The 19442-nt window shown below is 39.8% G+C and overlaps 1 protein-coding gene across 1 annotated transcript; it reads right to left on the minus strand.

Annotated features, from left to right (window-relative positions):
- Positions 1-1946: 1946 nt before the first annotated feature.
- On the minus strand, positions 1947-3222 carry LOC110927814 (senescence-specific cysteine protease SAG39). Its single transcript, XM_022171203.2, has 2 exons — positions 2772-3222; positions 1947-2681 (listed from the first exon to the last, which is right to left on the minus strand). The coding sequence occupies exons 1-2, from the start codon at positions 3208-3210 to the stop codon at positions 2089-2091; spliced, it is 1032 nt and encodes a 343-aa protein (XP_022026895.1). The 5' UTR covers positions 3211-3222; the 3' UTR covers positions 1947-2088.
- Positions 3223-19442: the final 16220 nt, after the last annotated feature.

Consider the following 19442-nt stretch of genomic DNA (forward strand, 5'->3'; position numbering starts at 1 on the left):
GTACCTAGCCCCCTTTTATCACAATCAAATACACATTCACGAACTATGTCTATGTAGTTCATCCAGATTAAACTTTCACATAATTATCATTTGTAGAAACCTGGAACCGGTGGAGAACATATTCTCTCACTTCTGAATTAGAAGTTATACAAACCAAACAATCAAATCTCGATATTACTTTTCTTCATTTTAATTTTATTAGTCATAATTTGCAAACTGCTTGGTAAACACATTTTTTATAAACTCATTGTGAGACTTCGACCTCAGGTCAACTATAGAGGCACCATACACTCAAATATGTCCCATTTTTAGGCACTTACGTCACTGAACCCTAGGATTTTTTATGCATGCAAGTTTTTTTTTTTTTTTTTTTTGTTGAAAGAAGAATAATTGTTCTTTCTTTTATCACTTAGGATTTGTGTTAGATGAAAGTCACATGCACAATTTTGAGTGAAAGAAATAAGCAAGGAATACTCTTTTGGACAACTCTCACACTTTGAAGTTAAGAAAAGTAAATATAAGTATTAGTGATTGTTCACTCCCAATCATCATGATGTGAAACGGGTTTAAAAATATCAGCTTGGACACATCTTTTAGTGTTGATAACATTAGACCAATCAATCTAATGTAGATTAATACGTAACCAATCGAACACTACTCGGGAGTGGATCTTCTGCTTATAAACGATATGTTCCAAATGCTCTTGGATATTATTGGTCCCATTTGACCATTTGTATGGTATCTAATTACTTTCTACCTACTTCTGGGTTTAAACCAACGCCTTATGTTATACGAAAACAATACTCTAACTGCTAAGTTAAGTAGGTATTTTTAACTACTAAAGGTGAAAAGTGCACCTTTTAGATCACCACTTGAACCCATAAACCCAACCAATAGGAGTTCGACATCTCACTTAAACTCACTCCAACCATTTTTAACCCCTTTCATATTGGAAAGGGAGGGGCACCCATCTCGCTCACCCCCTTAAATTAACACTCACAAGATCATTGTCCAACATCTCGCTCCACACACCACCCCACAATCTAGAACGGGTTCATGAACTCAGGAAGGATCTCGCACACCGAAGCCGCATGGGTTGCGACAGGGTTTTGTTCTATCTAGCTCAACCTGCATGAACCTGGCCACTCATCTAGGATCCACACCCTGTTTTATTGAGTACAAGTGATGTTATCATCCCATTTACTTACTAATGGTTCAATCTGTGTTATCTTTTTTCACAATCAGGGGTTGTTTTATGGTGTATTATATTTGGCACAACTCACAAGCATTAGCATTTATACCGCAGCAGCAGCAAAGGGCCATCGATCACTGTTCCAGGATCTTAACGCCTACAGAAAATTGTTTAATCAGGTAACATGTCTACTTGCATAATCAAATACCAGCTTTCTCATTCTTCAAAAATTGTCATTTATAAGGAGTATTGAAGGATTGTAAACCCAGGTTCTCGTGTAACCTTCTGTTTTTAGTGCTGCTTATTTCTTTTGTAACCTTCTGTTTTTTGTAATTTCTGTTGGAAACAGGTAAATCTAACAAGTTTTTAAATCAACCAGTTCTGACCCGAATAAAAGAATGACCATTTATTAAATCGGCCCACATTTAACCCGAACACGTTCTTTTTGGGCAATTGCCCCGCCCATATTTCCAGGTATAGTTAGACATATCAATCTAATCTCGGATAATACTATAGAAAGAATAATACACAAAAAAGAAATGTTAATGCTTTTCTCTGCCTTTTATATTGATATATACAATAATATGTTATGGCATGGTATATGTACATGCATGTATAATGCATTGATTGATACAATATAGTGTAGTGTATGGTGTTTGTGTCATACAATAAGGTGTATGAAAGAAAACTTCAGTCTTTTATAGATAATTTCAATAAAACTTTAAAAGAAAATAGCATCATCAAGTTTTCGAAATAAGTATAGAATGCTAGTGATTTGCATACATGTACAACACCAAGTTTTACAAACAGTCCCCAACTTCTAGTGACACAATTGGAAGCATATGGACATGATGAAAGTGAACAATCCCTGTGCTAGGTTAGGGTGTATATATATATCAAGCAGTTGGATATGAAGCCATCATAGCAATTCCACATAACCCTTCTTTAGCTTCAACATCTCTCTGCATCCTAATGTATCCTTCTTCACCCCAAACCGTGCCCCATGAGTTCTTCACGAGCCAGTACTTGATGCCATCATCGCTAATTCCATACCCAACAGCTGTAACCCCATGGTCCAGTTCAGTACCACAAGTTCCATTGAAAACACCACTCGAGTAAAACTGGAAGTCAGCCTCCCCCGCGTCAATGGCAACAGAGACAGGCTGCATAGCCACAGCCTTCAACAGTGCCGCCTCGCTGTTGGCAGGTACATCCTCATGTCCCGTGATCTTGGCTGCAGCAACACCTTCTTTCTTTGCATTGCAAGTTCCATCCGCTGCTTCGTAAGGATATGCAGCCTCCGTGTTTATCCCTTTGTTTTTTACTATAAAATCAAACCCATCATCCATGTATCCGCCTTCACACCCTTGGTCTTCACCACTCCTGTCACAGTCCACAAGTTCTTGCTCAGAGAGTGAAATCAGTTTTCCCGTGGTGATTCCTGTGATTCCTTCGGTAGCAGCGATTGTCGAAAATGCCCAACAGCTTCCTATTGATTTTTAAACAAAGAAATTTTTAAAAACGATATAAACGATAACTAAAGGAAGTGTTTCTTATTTGGAATTTATGACGGGCTTACCACATTGACCTTGATCCTTGATTGGGGTAACGGCGCCTTTCTTCCTCCAGTCAATGCTAGACGGAACCGCAATCACATTTTCATACCTGAATGGCGTGGTTTGACCCGATCTTGGTGTGGATGGGAGCTTGAATCCGTTACGAGTTGCTTTAAACTCTTGATTTGTTTGGTCTGCAAAAGCATTGACACTGAGCTTGTAAGCGCGGTTGCCAACATTGTTGAAAGCTTCTATGTAGGCCACGTTGTTCTTGAATATCTTGAAACGTGTTTCTTTCTCCAAATCGTCTTTATACACACGCCCGTAGCGTTCCATCCATTGTTCGTGCCTTTGTATCATATTCTCTTCGTTTAGAGTTCGAGAAGTGACCTCGCATGCCCACATCCCAAAAACAAGCAGTGCTGCTAGGATGATTAATGTATTGTACGACAAATGACCCATGACGTTATAAAGGATTAAGAATGTTGATAAGTTACTAGATGTTGAGGTGCTCTCTAAGCTAGGAATCTGGTCTATATATAGAGTATGCAGTTAGATGTAGAAATGTATTTAAGGTTTGATTAAAAAAGTAACTGGCTACGTGATTGGCATGGCAAGGCAAAGTCTAATGACATGCTACGTTTCTGCCGAAAAGAAAAAAAACTTGAACCATAATTTGTTTTTTATTCCTTTTTGTTATGATCATAAAGTTTCTTTAATGTTCATATGATGACCACCACTCTTTGATTGCAACAAGTTATTAAATTAATTATTTTTTCAAACATACATGCATTAATTTAACTAGTGTTTTTCAATGACGCGCGTTGCGCGAAAGGCATTGGTGTTTTCGATCGTGGGGTATGGTGGGGCGGGGGTTTGGGGCATAGGTTGACATGTGGACTTCGAGCCCACCCGCTGGTGAGTGACGTGTTGGGTCGGTATGGCGGGGCGTGGCTAGCCCGCGTGGGTTGGCCAGTTTTATAAAAATTAAAAAAAAACCAAAAATTAAAAAAATACACACAGAATTAAAAAAAAAAGTCTAAAATTATTATTAAAAGTTCCTAAAAATTACAAAATTCTAAAACAAAAGATTACAAAATAAAAAAAAAGCCTAAAGTGTTAGGTAGATTTCGAACATGGCAAGCTTGTCAAACGGCTTCCGCTCCTTGCCCAGGAACTCGATGTTGGCCACCGCCACCCGGTCTTCGTGACTTATATCACCGTCTGGGACGCTATCGTAGTAGGCTTTAAAACGGTCGAGCTTCGGTCGTAGCTCGCGCCACTTGTGTTGGCACGCGTTTAAATTGTGCTGGTCGTTCCCCACGTTGTGCCAGTAGCTAGCGAAAGCTTCCGGCCAGTAACGGGTCTCACCGGGTTGGCGGCCCTTCATCGCGTTGTGCCGGTATCAAGTGTGGGTAACGGGTTCAGGTAGGTGGAGTGAAGGGTTGGGGTAGCGATGTGGACAGACAATGGGGTTGGGGGGGGTTTTATAGTGACTTGGGTGAACCGTTTGGCTTGGCCAAACGGTTATTTTTTAAAATTTAAACCTAGCCGCTATGGCCTAACCAACCCAGCCAATGAGAGCCAGCCACGGAGGATCGCTAGGCATGCCCAACACCCGGGCTGAAACTCTCATCCAAGGGGTCACGCCGAAACCCAAGCCCACCCAAGGTGGTGACTTGGGCATTTGTACCCAACCAATGCCCCAACCCTCGCCCCATACCCCATAGTCTAATAAATGAATATAAAGTATTATATGATAAAATGAAAACACTGGCCATTTGTACCCTACCCATGACCCAACCCTCGCCCCGTACCCCATAGTCAAGCCAAACGGTTATTTTTTAAAATTTAAACCTAGCCGCTATGGCCTAGCCAACCTAGCCAATGAGAGCCGGCCACGGAGGACCGCTAGGCATGCCCAACACCCGGGCTGAAACTCCCGTCCAATGGGCCACGCCGAAACCCAAGCCCGTCCAAGGTGGTGACTTGGGCATTTGTACCCAACCTATGCCCCAACCCTCGCCCCATAGTCTAATAAATGAATATAAAGTATTATATGATAAAATCAAAACACTGGCCATTTGTACCCAACCCGTGCCCCAACCCTCGCCCCGTACCCCATAATATAATAAATGAATATAAAGTATTATATGATAAAATCAAAACACTATTCATTCCGTTTTGATTTTATCATATATAGATGTTCATGGATTTTTATTTGACTAAAATATGTTGATAAGAAAGATGAGAAATTATGTTAGGTTTTTATGATATAAACCCTTACAAAAATTTACATATTTCTTCTCTGAGGGTTTTTTTATCAAACACTTACGAGGAATTTTTATTTATTATATTAACTAAATATATTTTTTAGTTTTAATTATGATTTGTTAATGTATCAAACTAGTAAATTGCCCCACACATTACTGCGTTGAAAGAAATTACATCAAAACGTAGATCAACTGAAAATGTACATAAAAATAAGCACGAAAACATATTATATTTGACCCAACTCATTTTTGAATTTTTTTAAGTCAAAACTTAGATCAACCGAAAACATAAATAATAATAAGCATAAGATCATATTATATTTGACCCGACTCATTTACAGGAAAAAATTATGTTGATAAGTAAATCAGCTTGAATTTATACCTACATGTATATAAAAAACACGTAGAACTCGATTACAAAGTCTTTAGAACGTTAAGGGGTTGTAAGTGTTAATGCTAAAACTGAGGGATAAAAGTATAAAAGAATACAAAAACTCAAAAAAAGAAAAAAAAGGTAGAATAAAAAAAAAACCCTTAAATCACCGTTCACACCAAGTTGGTAATATATATAATATTAAAAAAGACCAACAAAAGTAAGTTAAAAAAAGGTCTCAAATCACTATTCACACAAAATTGGTAATTGTAATATACTAGTGGGACTCCCCGCGCTACGTGGCGGCAAACTCATTTTTCCTCGTGGTACCCGGCGTGACTTTGGTCATTATCAGCCTGACTCATCATAAATCATAAAAGCAAAGATCGATAAAAGTGAATATCAATAACGGTTCCGATAACACCAACTAAAGAAAGGGAAAAAAGGTTTTTACCCTCGCGCTACGCGTCGAGAGTTTGATTGTTTTTCCTCATGCTACGTGGCGTGACTTTGGTCGTTATCGGCTCAATTCATCTGAAACCATAAAAGAGAATATCGATACCAGGTTTTTCCTTCGCGCTACACGACAGGAGTATGATCGGTTTTCCATGTTGTTACACGACGTGACTTTGGTCGTTATTGGCTCGACTCATGGGAAAACCATAAAAGCAAATATCGATAAAAGTGAATATTGATATCGGTAACGGTTTCGATAATACTAATTAAAAAATAGGTTTTCCCACCGCATACGGTGGGAGTTTGATCATTTCCCATGTGCTAGGCAGCGTGACTGTGGTCCTTATATGCTCTACTAATTAAAACCATAAAAACGAAAATCAATAAAAACAAATATCAATACCGGTTTTAATGATATCAATAAAAAAACAAAAACCACTGAATTGATAAACTATAAAAACAAAAATATGTCCACTAAAGTAAAGAAACCATTAAAAAACCACTATTCTACTAGGTTAGTTGTTCTTAGTTATTATACTTAGCATTTTTTATCAAGGGTATATATATATATACACACACACACATTTATATAATTTGATATTTTTGGGATGTTACACGTTGTTTGGTCGGTATCGGTTAGGGCTGTAAACGAGCCGAGTCGAGCCGAGCTAGACCTAGATCGAGCTCGGCTCGAACTCGATTCGAGCTGGCTCGGCTCGAGCTCAAATTTCAAATCGAGCTGAGATTTGAGGCTCGAGCTCGACTCGATTAGAATTCGAGCTAGCTCGGCTCGGCTCGATCTAGCTCGAACTAACAAAAAACCGCAAAATTTACTACTTAAAAATGAATTTTTTCATAGACTAAGGGCCATAATTGTCATTTAATTTAACCATATGGCTAAATATGCAAGTATAAATAGTTAATTCACTTTGTACATTCTCTTTACCTTCTTTTATAGGGGAAATACTCCCTTAGTTTTTGTTTTCTAAGCGATGTGAGACAAAAAAATGAAGGATGTAAACCTTATCGAGCCAGCTCACGAGCTCACGAGCCGAGCCAGACCAAGCTCGAGCTCGGCTCGTTTACAAATCGAGCCGAGCTGGCTCGTTAACAACCGAGCCAATTTCGAGCCGAGCTTTCTTCGAGCCTTTTTCGAGCGAGTTTCGAGCGAGCTGCGAGCCACGAGTTTTTTGAACACCCCTATTATCGGTCAGTTACGATACAGTATCATACAAAAACTCGATATCGCTTACGATACCCAAAAATACTTTATTGCAAATATTACTTTGTGTTTTATGAATTTTATATCGCCACGTCGAGAATTCTATAAAAACTAATATGATACCGTTACGATGTTGTTTGGTCGATATATGTTCAGTTTGTGATGATAAACAAATCAAATATATATGACCCGCTCGAATACCAATGTTGTTTGGTCGGTATATGTTCGGTTTGTGATGATAAATAAAATAAACTAGATATGACACGTTGGAAAATATTGATGTTTTTTGATCGGTATATGTTCGGTTGTGATGATAAGAAAATCAAATATATATGACCCGTCCGAGTAGAACTTTTATCGAATCGTAAATAATAAGAGGCATATGATGATGTTAATAATAAAAAGCTATGCTGATATTATACGGTACCGAAACCGATGTTGTTCAGACAGTATCAGTAATATTTAAAAAAACCATTAATAGTTAAATTTAAAGAAATATGTTTAAGATTAAAAGTAATATGACAATAATAATCTATTATAATACTTGAAGGGGTATGGTCCCAGATCTTGCGTCAAGCACGACCGCCAGTGACCATTACCCTTATCAAAAACCCCCACCAGCAAGAACTTATCTGTGTCCGTGCGGGCACGCGCGAACACAGCTGTCGAATCCAATCTGTCAAGTGATAGGAATATAAAGATAGGCATAAGCGATGCGGCCTGGCACCGCATCCTATGAATATCTCCTTACCTTGTGTATGAAAACGGGTGTACGCATAGCGATGCAGCCTAGCACCGCATCCTATGAACATTTTCGTCATGACAAGGAATCTGGACAATAGCAACAGTCAAACTAAGCGGCGATGCGGCCTAGCACCGCATCCCACAGTCTTTGCCAGAGTGGGAACGCGGAAACAACAGCGGTTCACTCCTCGGCTATAAATACCCATCCCAAATCAGATTGCTTCTCAACTACTACTATCACGCACTTTGCTTCTCAAGCAGATTACTGATTCTCACGCCGGAGAGTGGTAACAAGGAGCACCCCCACCCCTTCCTCCTTGTTACGAGTCACGGTGTGTTTTCCTTGTGCAGGAGACAGCCCAGCTGAAGGTCAAGCCACCGATCCTCTGAAAGAAGGGATTAACCCTACTTGACGAGACCAGTGAATTAACCTCTCTTGGTTAACCACTGTTTCACCATTGGCGCCCACCACTACTCTTAACACTTTTTACGCATCTCTTTCTTTCTGGAGATCATGTCTGATCGTCCAAACAATGCTACCGGGGATAACCTAAACCCCGCAAACCTAGGGCCTACGGGGACTGCTCCCCCAGCCCAAAATATTGGCCACATAGGCACATCCGCAGCAGGGGGCACTCCCCCCGCGGTCACACCAGATCTGTCATAGTATGCTTCTGTGATACCCCCAGGATGGACCTTCATGCTTGGTATTTACAACAACAAACTATGCTGGCCGCAGCATATAATAAAGCTTGCACTGATGCGCAAATTCCTGGCGGTCCCACACCTGCACCATATACACCTGCGGGTCGTATCTTGCAATACGACAGCAGGATCTCCACACACCCAGCCTCTCGCAGTAGGCACGAAGACCGTGGTTCCTCTTACTGCGAGGTCCGCACACTTGATGAGGAAGATTCCTCATATGGGTCCCGCCGCAGGGGCCCCAAACAGAGCCGCCTAGGCCCTCATGGCGAAACTAGGCGACAGTCTACAGCCCATCGCGGCTCCGGCATCCACAGCCGCCTGGGACCGCAATCCCACAACGAAGGGTATGGTCGTACCGACCCGGACGACCATACATATTGCAGGGAATCCCACACAACCAACAGCAGACCAGAAGGACGCAATTATGTTCCTCCCACTGAACCCCGTACTACATACCTCCGCGCTGCAAAGCGCTACCAAAGCCAACCCTACAGGCCAAAATATGCGGCCAAAAACTCCAAGTTTGTACGGGAGATTGCCCATGCCGATGTCACCACGACTAAATTCCCACTAAACATTGGGAAATACAATGGTCCGTCCGACCCGGACGACCACATGAATATTTTTACCGGCGCAGGGTGCAACGGCAGGTGGGACGAGGCCACTTGGTGTCATTTTCCCCCCAGAACCTCACTGGTCTGGCGAGGGCTTAGTTCGATTCTTTACCAGTGGGATCACTGGCTTAATTTGTGGACTTGTAAGCAAAGTTCCTCGCACATTTCAGCCAGCAGCGACGTCACAAACGTGATTCTATGGACATCATGAACATCTGGCGCGGAGACAACGAATCTCTCGAGTCGTTTGTCATCCGTTACAACAAAGAATGCCTGTAGATAGGCGGTGTTGCAGACGAAATGGCACACAACCATTTCATTCGGGCCATCAAGGATGAAGAAATGGTTATGACCATCTCAGGCAAGTAAGGCTTGCCAAAGAAATGGGACGATGTCATGGCCGCGGTCAAGACATACGCCTAGACTTAGCGGTCTCTCAAGCCGCACGTTACAAAGGCACAGCCCCAAGCGGAAGGCCAGTCCTCCCGCCAAGATCCCAAGCGCAACAACAAGCGCAACCGGGACACGTGGAATCGCGACAACGATTCCAAGCCATACGTCCCGCGTAGTCACCAGCCCGACGCACGGGCAACAATCAATGCCCAACGCGAAAACCGGGCATCAAAAAAGGAATCTCGGGACCGTAACTGGACCGAGATTAACCAGTTGCCATGCGACGTCCTCCTTACGGACGCGCAATTCTTGCGACCAGCCCAACCGATGAAGTCCAAAAAGAATCAGGATCTCACACTTTACTGTGAGTATCACAAGGACTTGGGCCACACAACAAACAACTACATCAGTCTCCGACTGGAGATTGAGCGAGCCCTGAAAGAGGGGAAGTTGCAACATTTGTTGCCAGCTACGCAAAAGCAAACTAAGCGCATCACCCGCCACAACGAGGGCACCTCCGCAGGTAAAAGGACCATGCATGTGGCTTCAACCCACAAGATCAACGGAGGACGTGGAAAGCCGCGCAAGGCGGCAAGAAGACCGAACAATGACTGGAAAGACGAGCAAGCGTCTTCCCAAAAGTCCGAGGCGGCCCGCGCGACAGACACGTCGTCGTTATCACAGGCTACCTGGCTCACTACTGCACGGAGCGATTATTCATCGACCCGGTGTCACAGCCCCCGATCCCTTAGGAACGGGCGGCCGTGAGCCAGTTTCGGTGGTATCGTGTATGGTCTAATTTGGCAGCGGAATTTTTCTTCAGGACCGTAGTTAGGAAATATTTTATCAGAGTAAAACCACCATATTTTCATAGTATTAAACACATGGGATAAAACCCAAGTTTGCAGTACACACATTTTCATAGGAATAAATCCTATTTTATTTAATAAAACATCTATTTTATTTTAGGTAACTTTATAGCCACTTTTCCAAGCCTTTAGTGCTCTCCAGCTGGCTTTTATTGGCTTCACACTAAGTTACCTGAAACACGTGTTTAAAACATTTTATCAGCAGGAAATACTGGTGAGTGAATCCCAGTTTAATCAAGTTTAAATAAAACCAATTTGCAGTATTGAGGGCACATCCGCAATTACATTTGTATCCAAGACATCACAATTAACATCAGTGGTACGGTCATACTCAACTTATGGGACGTTACCACGCCAGTAACCAATTTTGTATACAAAACCCCAACATACCCACTATAATTGTATTCTTTACAAATACTCAATAACTGCTTTGTATATATTTAATTAAGTGAGGTTTTGTTAAAAACAGTAAACAAAAAGGTTTACAAAAAGTGAATCAACTCACAAAAATGAGTTCATAAAAAGAAGGATCAACTCACATTGCTATTATAGGGCTTTCCTTTGTGATTCCCTGGTTATAGTCTAATTAAATAAACAATGCACACGCGTTAGTATAATAACCCATTTTAACATTAGTAATACCCTACCCGAGACGGTATTCCAACGACTACGTCGGGCAGAACCACGACAGCCGTTACGGAACCCTAGATCAATCGGGCAGAGTATCTAATACGTATCCAGGGGTTATGATACTTACAACGAGGCAGAGCTTCGCTAATTAGGGGGGTATTATACCCGAGTATTACTTCTACTATTCAGAAATTCGAGTGAGAGAGAAAGATGTGAGCGAATTGAGACTGAAGCCCGAGCTCCCACTTTATAGGGCCTGAAATCAAATTCTACGCGGCCCGCGTAAGGTTTGGCTTGGGTCTACGCGGCCCGCCAGGGACTACGTGTCCCGCTATAGGCTTGCTGAGTCAGCCCTAGACCCCACACGCGTCGGACACGTGGCGTGCTCTGGTGCGGTCTGGCCTCCTTGCTGTCGCGGCCCGCGTAAGACCAAGGGGGTGGCTTACGCGCCCCGCGAGAGACCCATAATTTTTGTTTTATTTGATTTTTATTAATATAAAAGGTATATGGGCTCGTTTATCGCATACAGGGTATATTTTAGGAAATGTAGGGTGTCAGGGGTGTTTTAGGAGGGTTACTATATTTCGGGTATCACTTCTGGGTTATTTAATATATAGTGCATTCACATTAAGTATAGTAACCCAATTTCACTTTATCCCTACGTCACGAGACAGAACCCCAACGAATTTAGGCAGAGCCTTGACATACGTTACGGGGCCCTACGTCAGTCGGACAGGGTATCAGTGATCAGAGGTTACAACACTTAAAATGGGGCAGGGCTTTATTATATACAAAAAATAAAATCCTAGAAAGAGAAAAATTGTCGAGAGACATAGCAGAAGGAAAAATGAGGAGTTTTAGAATGATACTTCCTTGTCTATTTATACAACATGTTGGACTTGAAACTCACGCTAACAAGAGCCACGTATGTTGGATTTCCTTATCTTAATGTACACGTACAAATATCATAAGAATCCATTTTAGTTTTCAATATATTATTATATTATTATTATTTGTTCGTCCACGTCTACATGAAATGTTAGCTTATGTAGTAAAATTAAATTATTATTTTATTTAATATATATTATAATTAATTTAACTGCTTCATTCATTTGGCACTTATAATTTCTAAAATATGGCGTTTTACAAAATAATGAATATGTCTTTAGAACAAGAATATTTTTGTCTTCATTTTGAACCAAGTTTCATTAAAAATGGAGTAAGTTCAAATATAATGTATTTTTGTAAATTAATTATTAAACGGTTCCTATGCTTGCCCAAAAATACCTCATATTTCCATTGGTCAACTTACCCATGATGCATCCTTTTAATAACATAAGTTTTTATATATATTTTTATAAATAAGAATTTTGGGAATGTTACACCCGGGCAGTACATTTGACATCATATATGAGCAGTGCTTCAACCAGTTCGATCAAGAACACAAAGATAGGTTGCAGCCGGTAGATTACCCTTTGCCCGGATTCGCGTGGGAAACCGTATTCCCCTTGGGCCAAATCACTTTCCCCGTGCGCCTCATCAATGGAAGGCACACGCGAATAGAGGAGGTAAACTTCATGGTTTTACCCCACACCTCCAAATACGACGTACTTCTCAGGAGGGAATCCCAGGGCGATTTCAACATGATTACATCCGTCCCCCACTCTGCCATCGGTTTCCCAACCGAGACCGGGGTTGTGATAATATACGCCCGCAGAGAAGTTATGACCACGGACGAGCTGTATCCGACCAAGATGGCGAGGCCAACTCCCAGCACCCAACTAGAGAAATGGGTTCTTAACGCAAGACACCCAAAACAAACGGTCACGTTGGGTCATGCCTTGTCCAACAACATCAGAGCGCGCCTGAAGCAGCTCCTCTTGAGGAATCATGATATTTTCGCATGGACAACCGCAGGCATGACAGGGGTTCCACGCGAAGTCGCTTAACATTTCTTGAATACCTTACCAGGTATCAAGCCGGTGATCCAAGGCCAACACCACCTTAGATCCGCAAAGAATGAGGCGATGCATGAGCAGGTCAAAGAACTGCTCTCCGCAGGCATCCTGTGGGAAGTCAAATACCAGACTTGGTTATCCAACCCAGTCATGGTAGAAAAACCAAACAGGGGTTGGCGCATGTGCGTCGATTATAAAGATCTCAACTAAGCATGCCCCAAAGACTGTTACGCACTTCCCGAAATCGACGAAAAGGTCGATAACCTCGCCCCGTTTCGGTGGAAGTGCTTCCTCGATTGCTACAAAGGCTATCACCAAGTACAAATGGCAATCAAAGATGAAGATAAAACGGTATTCCGCACACCTACCGGGAATTACTGTTATACAAAAATGCCGTTTGGGTTGCGCAACGCGGGCGCAACCTATCAAAAGTTGATGAACAACACTTTTGGTGCTCAAATCAGCATGGAAGAGGATACCATGCTCACCGATATTGAAAGAACATTCCAGACTCTGCGTAGCGTCAACATGAAGCTCAATCCAGGGAAATGCTCGTTTGGAATGGAAGAAGGCAAATTCCTTGGATTCATCGTAACTAAAGATGGATTCAAGGTGAACCCAGAAAAAGTTTAGGCAATCGAGCGCATGCCATCGCCTTCTACGATGAAAGAAATGCAACGACTAGCTGGCAGGCTAGCCGCACTGAACAGATTCTTAGCCAATCATGCAGCTAAATCTTACCCTTTCATCAAAACTCTGCGGAACTGCTTAAAAAAGGAACAGTTCCAGTGGACCGCAGAGGCGGAAAACGCTTTCCGGGAGATGAAAGCGTGTCTGATCCAACTGTAACGCCCTGCTTTTCATACTTTCCATAATTAGAAAGCTCGCCTTGTAATGCTTTTTTTGGAAATCTTGTATTATTGTAGTCGTCTTTTCGTTGTAAAATCCGAGACTTGGATCATAAATAAAATTCATATTTCTTTAAATTCACCATCTACATATTCATACATGTTCATACGTTCGAATTCATTGTACATCGAATCCTTATTTGTAATTCATACTTATACTTATTCACGATGCATGTCCATGCTTGTCCTTATATTGTTGATACCTAAAAACCCCTAATAATATGCTTATTTATACAACGGTTAATCATCTAATATGTGACATATACTTGTCACTTACAAACATGTTACATACTTGTACATTACACTTTTTACCTAGTTAAATCATGTTTTATTTCATATTTCACCTTGTTACAAGTTAGGGGAAACATTGTTGCATATTATTACACAACTTAATTAACAAAATTACTCATTATAATGTTTTAAAAAATAAAAACAATAAAGAAATATGGCAGCCCCAATTCAGCAAAATTCAGCCCCATATAGTTGGGTTTTGTGGGCTAGTTTCAAGGTGTAACCCCTTCTAAACACTTCCAAAGCCCAACCCATTGAAACCCTAATCCTTCCCCCTATAAATACCACTTATAACCAGCCTCCCTACCACTTTTGCAACACTAAAAACTCTCAAAACATCCTCCAAACCGTAGCTGAAAGCAAAGGTTCGAGCAGATTGACACCCCTTCACGAAAATGAGCATAACTCACTCAATTCTTATCTGATTCACTTGATTCTTTTTCCTACTTGCTTGGATAATCATGGGGTTCGATTCCTAGACTTCTCCTTGGAGAAATCAGACCTGGAAATGCCCGGAAATAGTCCATAAACTTTCTGTTTGATTTTTATGTTCTTCAAAACTTGTTTAAACCTATGCAACTTGTGTCTAACACATCTCATGCCTATGTCCTAATGCTTAAAACTTATCCCATGGTTGGTTAAGCTTAAAAACAAGGTTGAGACATTTGAAATCAGAGGATTAAACCTCATAAACTTGGTGTTTTGTCTAGGGTTTCAACCCACAAATCATGTCAAACATAGTCTTTGATACATGAGTGATTATGGAACAACTTGGGTTGTCCAAACATACAATCCTCACATGATTTGATGATTTCTATTAGTTAGTTTACTTTACATACATGTAAAGACCTTAGTTCATGACCCTCCTTGGTTGTTTTTACATCAAGTGTAGTGGTGAACATCAAAGGGGTACCTAAATGGAAGCCTTGTCTTCCTACCCCATCCATGACACCCATGACTCAACTTGAGGTACCTAAATGAAGATGTAATCTTCTACCTCTTACTTGAATACTTGAACATTTGGACTTAATAATATGTGTATAATATACGACCTACATACTATCTATGTGCACTCGAATCTTTGATGTTGAAATCATATTCATTTGTCAAAGTAGTAGGTTATCATCTAAGGACCTAAACCTTGTTATGATTCTTATGGGTGTTCAACTCATAAAATCATTATAACCCATGAGGTTACCAAGTGTCATACAAGTGTTATGTGTGAAGATGAATATTTTGATATAATATTTTCATGTCACTTTCATTCCAAATCTCGACTCTAAACATGCTTGAACTTAAACCCTTACGCATTCATCCTTCAAACCTCAGAAACTTTGTCACATTGGATAATCGGAAAACATATGCAAACTTTGTGAGTATACTCGTATTTCCCCTTTTTACTTTTACCACTTTTGGGGTGTAACATGTTTATCTATCAACAAACTTACACATGAACATTTTGCTTAAACACACGAACATTCCTATAACATGCTTGTATACGTGATGGCTTGATACTTTAAACTTGGGTGAAACTTATGTGTTGAATTTATCATTAACTTCGTACGAGCCAAACCGTGACATATGTAGCGCTATAGGATTAACGACCCGCCCTTTATCATCGGTAATGTCATGAGCATATTGCGTTTCCTTGGTTTGATATGTTAGACACATGCCATGTTTAAACGTTTATCTTGAATCACATGCTTGCTATGAGGAATTGTTTAAAACTTATCTTTTGCTATGTATGTATCAAACTTGTATACTCGCCTTTGCTTTTGCATTGAATTATTTTAAACATGTTACAGGTTGATGAGGATGATGCTAAGAAAAGAAGTAGCGTTGATGCCTAGATACACACATAGACGTTAGGGTTTAATATGTTGTATCAATTTTGTTATGTTGTCATGTTATTTTGTTACACTTGTTGTATTTGAATTTCTTGTAATGTTGACAATTTATCTTATGAAATGAAATTGGATTATTTAAATACTTGTCGCAATTATTAGCATTATGATGTCTCGAGCAATCTTCACACTTCGTCTCATCCCGATGTTTCCGCCATTGGTTGGGGTGTGACAGATTGGTATCAGAGCCATAACTATAGGGAATTAGGAAAAGTAGGAATGCTTTAACCTAGTCTATAGTTGTAGAGCTTTATTCTTATGTTTTACTTGAAACTACTTGCATGCTACCTTATTTGCTCTTATTTATTCTCCTTTGATCTTTTAAGCATATATGTCGCTTATGTGTTAACACTTAACATGCTATACTTGCTTTATTATGTGCTAATACATGTTTTATTGTCCCACTCATTATGTGTTATTCTTGATATGCTTCATTATGCGTTTATATTTGTTTGTTTATTCCTTTAACATACTCTTTCCCTCATGCATCTTACTCGATATTTCTAAATCCGAAAACACTCATAATACACAAACGAGACGGCTTCACCAAAATAGGCGTGAAACCCACAATTTGGTGAACAACTCTCAATCCATCTAATTTTCCTTTTTTATATGAAATTCGCGATCAAGATAGGAGTGAAATCCTCACCTTGATGGAGAAGTTCAAATTCTAGTGGACCCTCGTCAAAGTGTTGAAATTAAATTTTGACCCGACGAGTACCAACCACACTTAGGATACGAAATCGTCAAGTTAGGGGTGAAACCCGCACCTTGTTGACTAGTTCCACTCCTTGATTATTTTTTTCTCATAAATCCCGCCAAGTCTCGAAATTTCGATTGATTTGGGACATGTAGTAACCGGAAGGGTAAATACCGTTAACCGACTTGTCGGCGAGAGTATTTTACTTATTAGGCCAAAGCATGCTCCTCAAATTCAAAAGACTTTTCGACCACTTTGGTTAGTCAAAGTTCCGTTTTGGAACCATCCAAATTTTGATCAAACATGTGTTTCTATTATTTATTTTATACGATGCAATCTTTCAAATTTGAATTTACTTTCGATATTCTCTTTTTACACACACAACATATTGAATCTTTTCCATACATTTATAAATATGCATGGTTTCATATAATTTAAATTCATAATCCTTGTAACGACAAGTGGAGATATATCATCGAGATAGGAGTGATTTCCTTACCTTGACGATTAACTCCACTCCCCTTTTCTTAAAAAAAAAACGACCTCACCAACGAGTTAGGGGTGATTCCCTTACCTAGGTGATCGTTACCAAAACATCCTTTTAAAATGTCTTATTATGCAAACTCGATCATATTTTATACCTAAATTGCTTATCATTAATCAAATCCCTACTTATGCGATTTTCAAAATTTATTATTTTATCAAACGTATTCTTTTTCCATTATACATTTCATATAAACCATATACACATGATTCTTAATCACGTCTTAAACGTTTTACTATACAAATTTCCAAACCTTACGAAATGCTACCTGTCAATTTAATCGGTCCAATGAATCTCCCACCCATGAACTCCATATCCGACTTATTAACTAAAACACGTTCACATTATATCACCATACTAGAGACCTCCATTCTTAAACGAAATCAAACTAACCTTTCCCAATTACTTATAAGATCTCATAGATGTTATATGGTCGTTTTACCAAATATCCTTTTCAACATCAACAAATCATTTGATAAAACTTTTAACAATCGCTATGCCCTTTTACTAAATTTCTTTTCTAAAGATCCTCGTTTTCACAAGAACCTCCTAAATTCATAATTTCTTATTTGATGAAACGAACTTACTTTTTAACGAAAACCTTTTTCCTACACCAATTTACAAAACTCGCGGGCAAGAAGTCTTCATGGGAACCGACAATGTTTGACTTACATGAATTTTTTTTAACAAAAGTAGCATTTCAATCATTACAAAAATACATTATGCTTAACCAATTAGTACTTTATATCCTCTTACATACACAACTATATTCTACCCTTTCAACCAAGGTCAACCTAATTTTGATTCGATAAACTCAATGTTTCATTTAAACAACTATACATGCATATCATCGTACACATTTTGGTCGATACCTCGCGATAACATCATTTATATCATTCGTATTTACATACTCGACCTTTTGAATGTTTTATACACATAGATCCGTGGTGTCCCAACAAACACTATTTACGCAATATTTATTTTTCATACCTACACCTATGTTCATACGTCTTATGCTTGTACTTATACGCATACTACTTATACGTTTTACGCATCTACTTGTACACATACTACTTACACGTTTTATGTTTATGCTCATACATACATGCGTATTCATACTTAAACTTATGCTCATACTTTCATCCTTACTCATGATTCATACATTCGTACCTATACGCGAGCGCAACCCGAGGGATTCGCTTGCGTGGGTCCCACACATACTTAAACATGGACTTGCTTATATACTACATTCTTGTACGTACACATTCTAAATTTTTTTATGTATACCCCGATTCATACACAACTAGTACAGGCTATGCGGATCATGCGACGATCAAAATAATCACGGGTGCACACGGGATTATAGTGATAGGCGTATGAGAACCATAGAGTGTGCTACTGCGTATGGTAATACACGGAACGTAACATGACACCGAAGACGAAACGGATATAACATGGTCAAAACATGGTGGATACGCCGCTGGTACTTCCTATATATAAGTGTTTTCACCATGTTACCAAACTTTCGTAAAACGTGCCATGAGAAATTCAGTGTTTTACAGACCTTTTGGACCTAATACAAGCTTTAAACAACTCACAAACGCATCATATCCGATTATCCATGCCGAGACTTCATCTATAACACACTACTTTCGTCTATCTAATACTTATATCATTCATATACTTGCATTCATTTAGTGTCAATTGTTCACCCCATACTCCTATTATTCTCCATTATCCTTTCTTTCATATGAACCCCGTTCACATTCAAACTTATTTAAACTCCCTTGCCTATGCGCACGCATACCCGTTTTACCTATGCTTAAACGCCTCAACCCATTTTAGTCAAACAAATTCCTATCCTATCGTTCTTCAAAATTTCGTACTTTTCTAAACGTTTCAAAACTCCCAAGTCTCGATTCTTTTAGCCAAAATGCTTTTTCTCCAAGGTCTTCCTCTTGAATAAATTTCGGGACGAAATTTCCTAAAGGAGGGGAGACTGTAACGCCCTGCTTTTCATACTTTCCATAATTAGAAAGCTCGCCTTGTAATGCTATTTTTGGAAATCTTGTATTATTGTAGTCGTCTTTTCGTTGTAAAATCCGAG

This window comes from Helianthus annuus, chromosome 3 (assembly GCF_002127325.2).
Source record: "Helianthus annuus cultivar XRQ/B chromosome 3, HanXRQr2.0-SUNRISE, whole genome shotgun sequence".
NCBI lineage: Eukaryota > Viridiplantae > Streptophyta > Magnoliopsida > Asterales > Asteraceae > Helianthus > Helianthus annuus.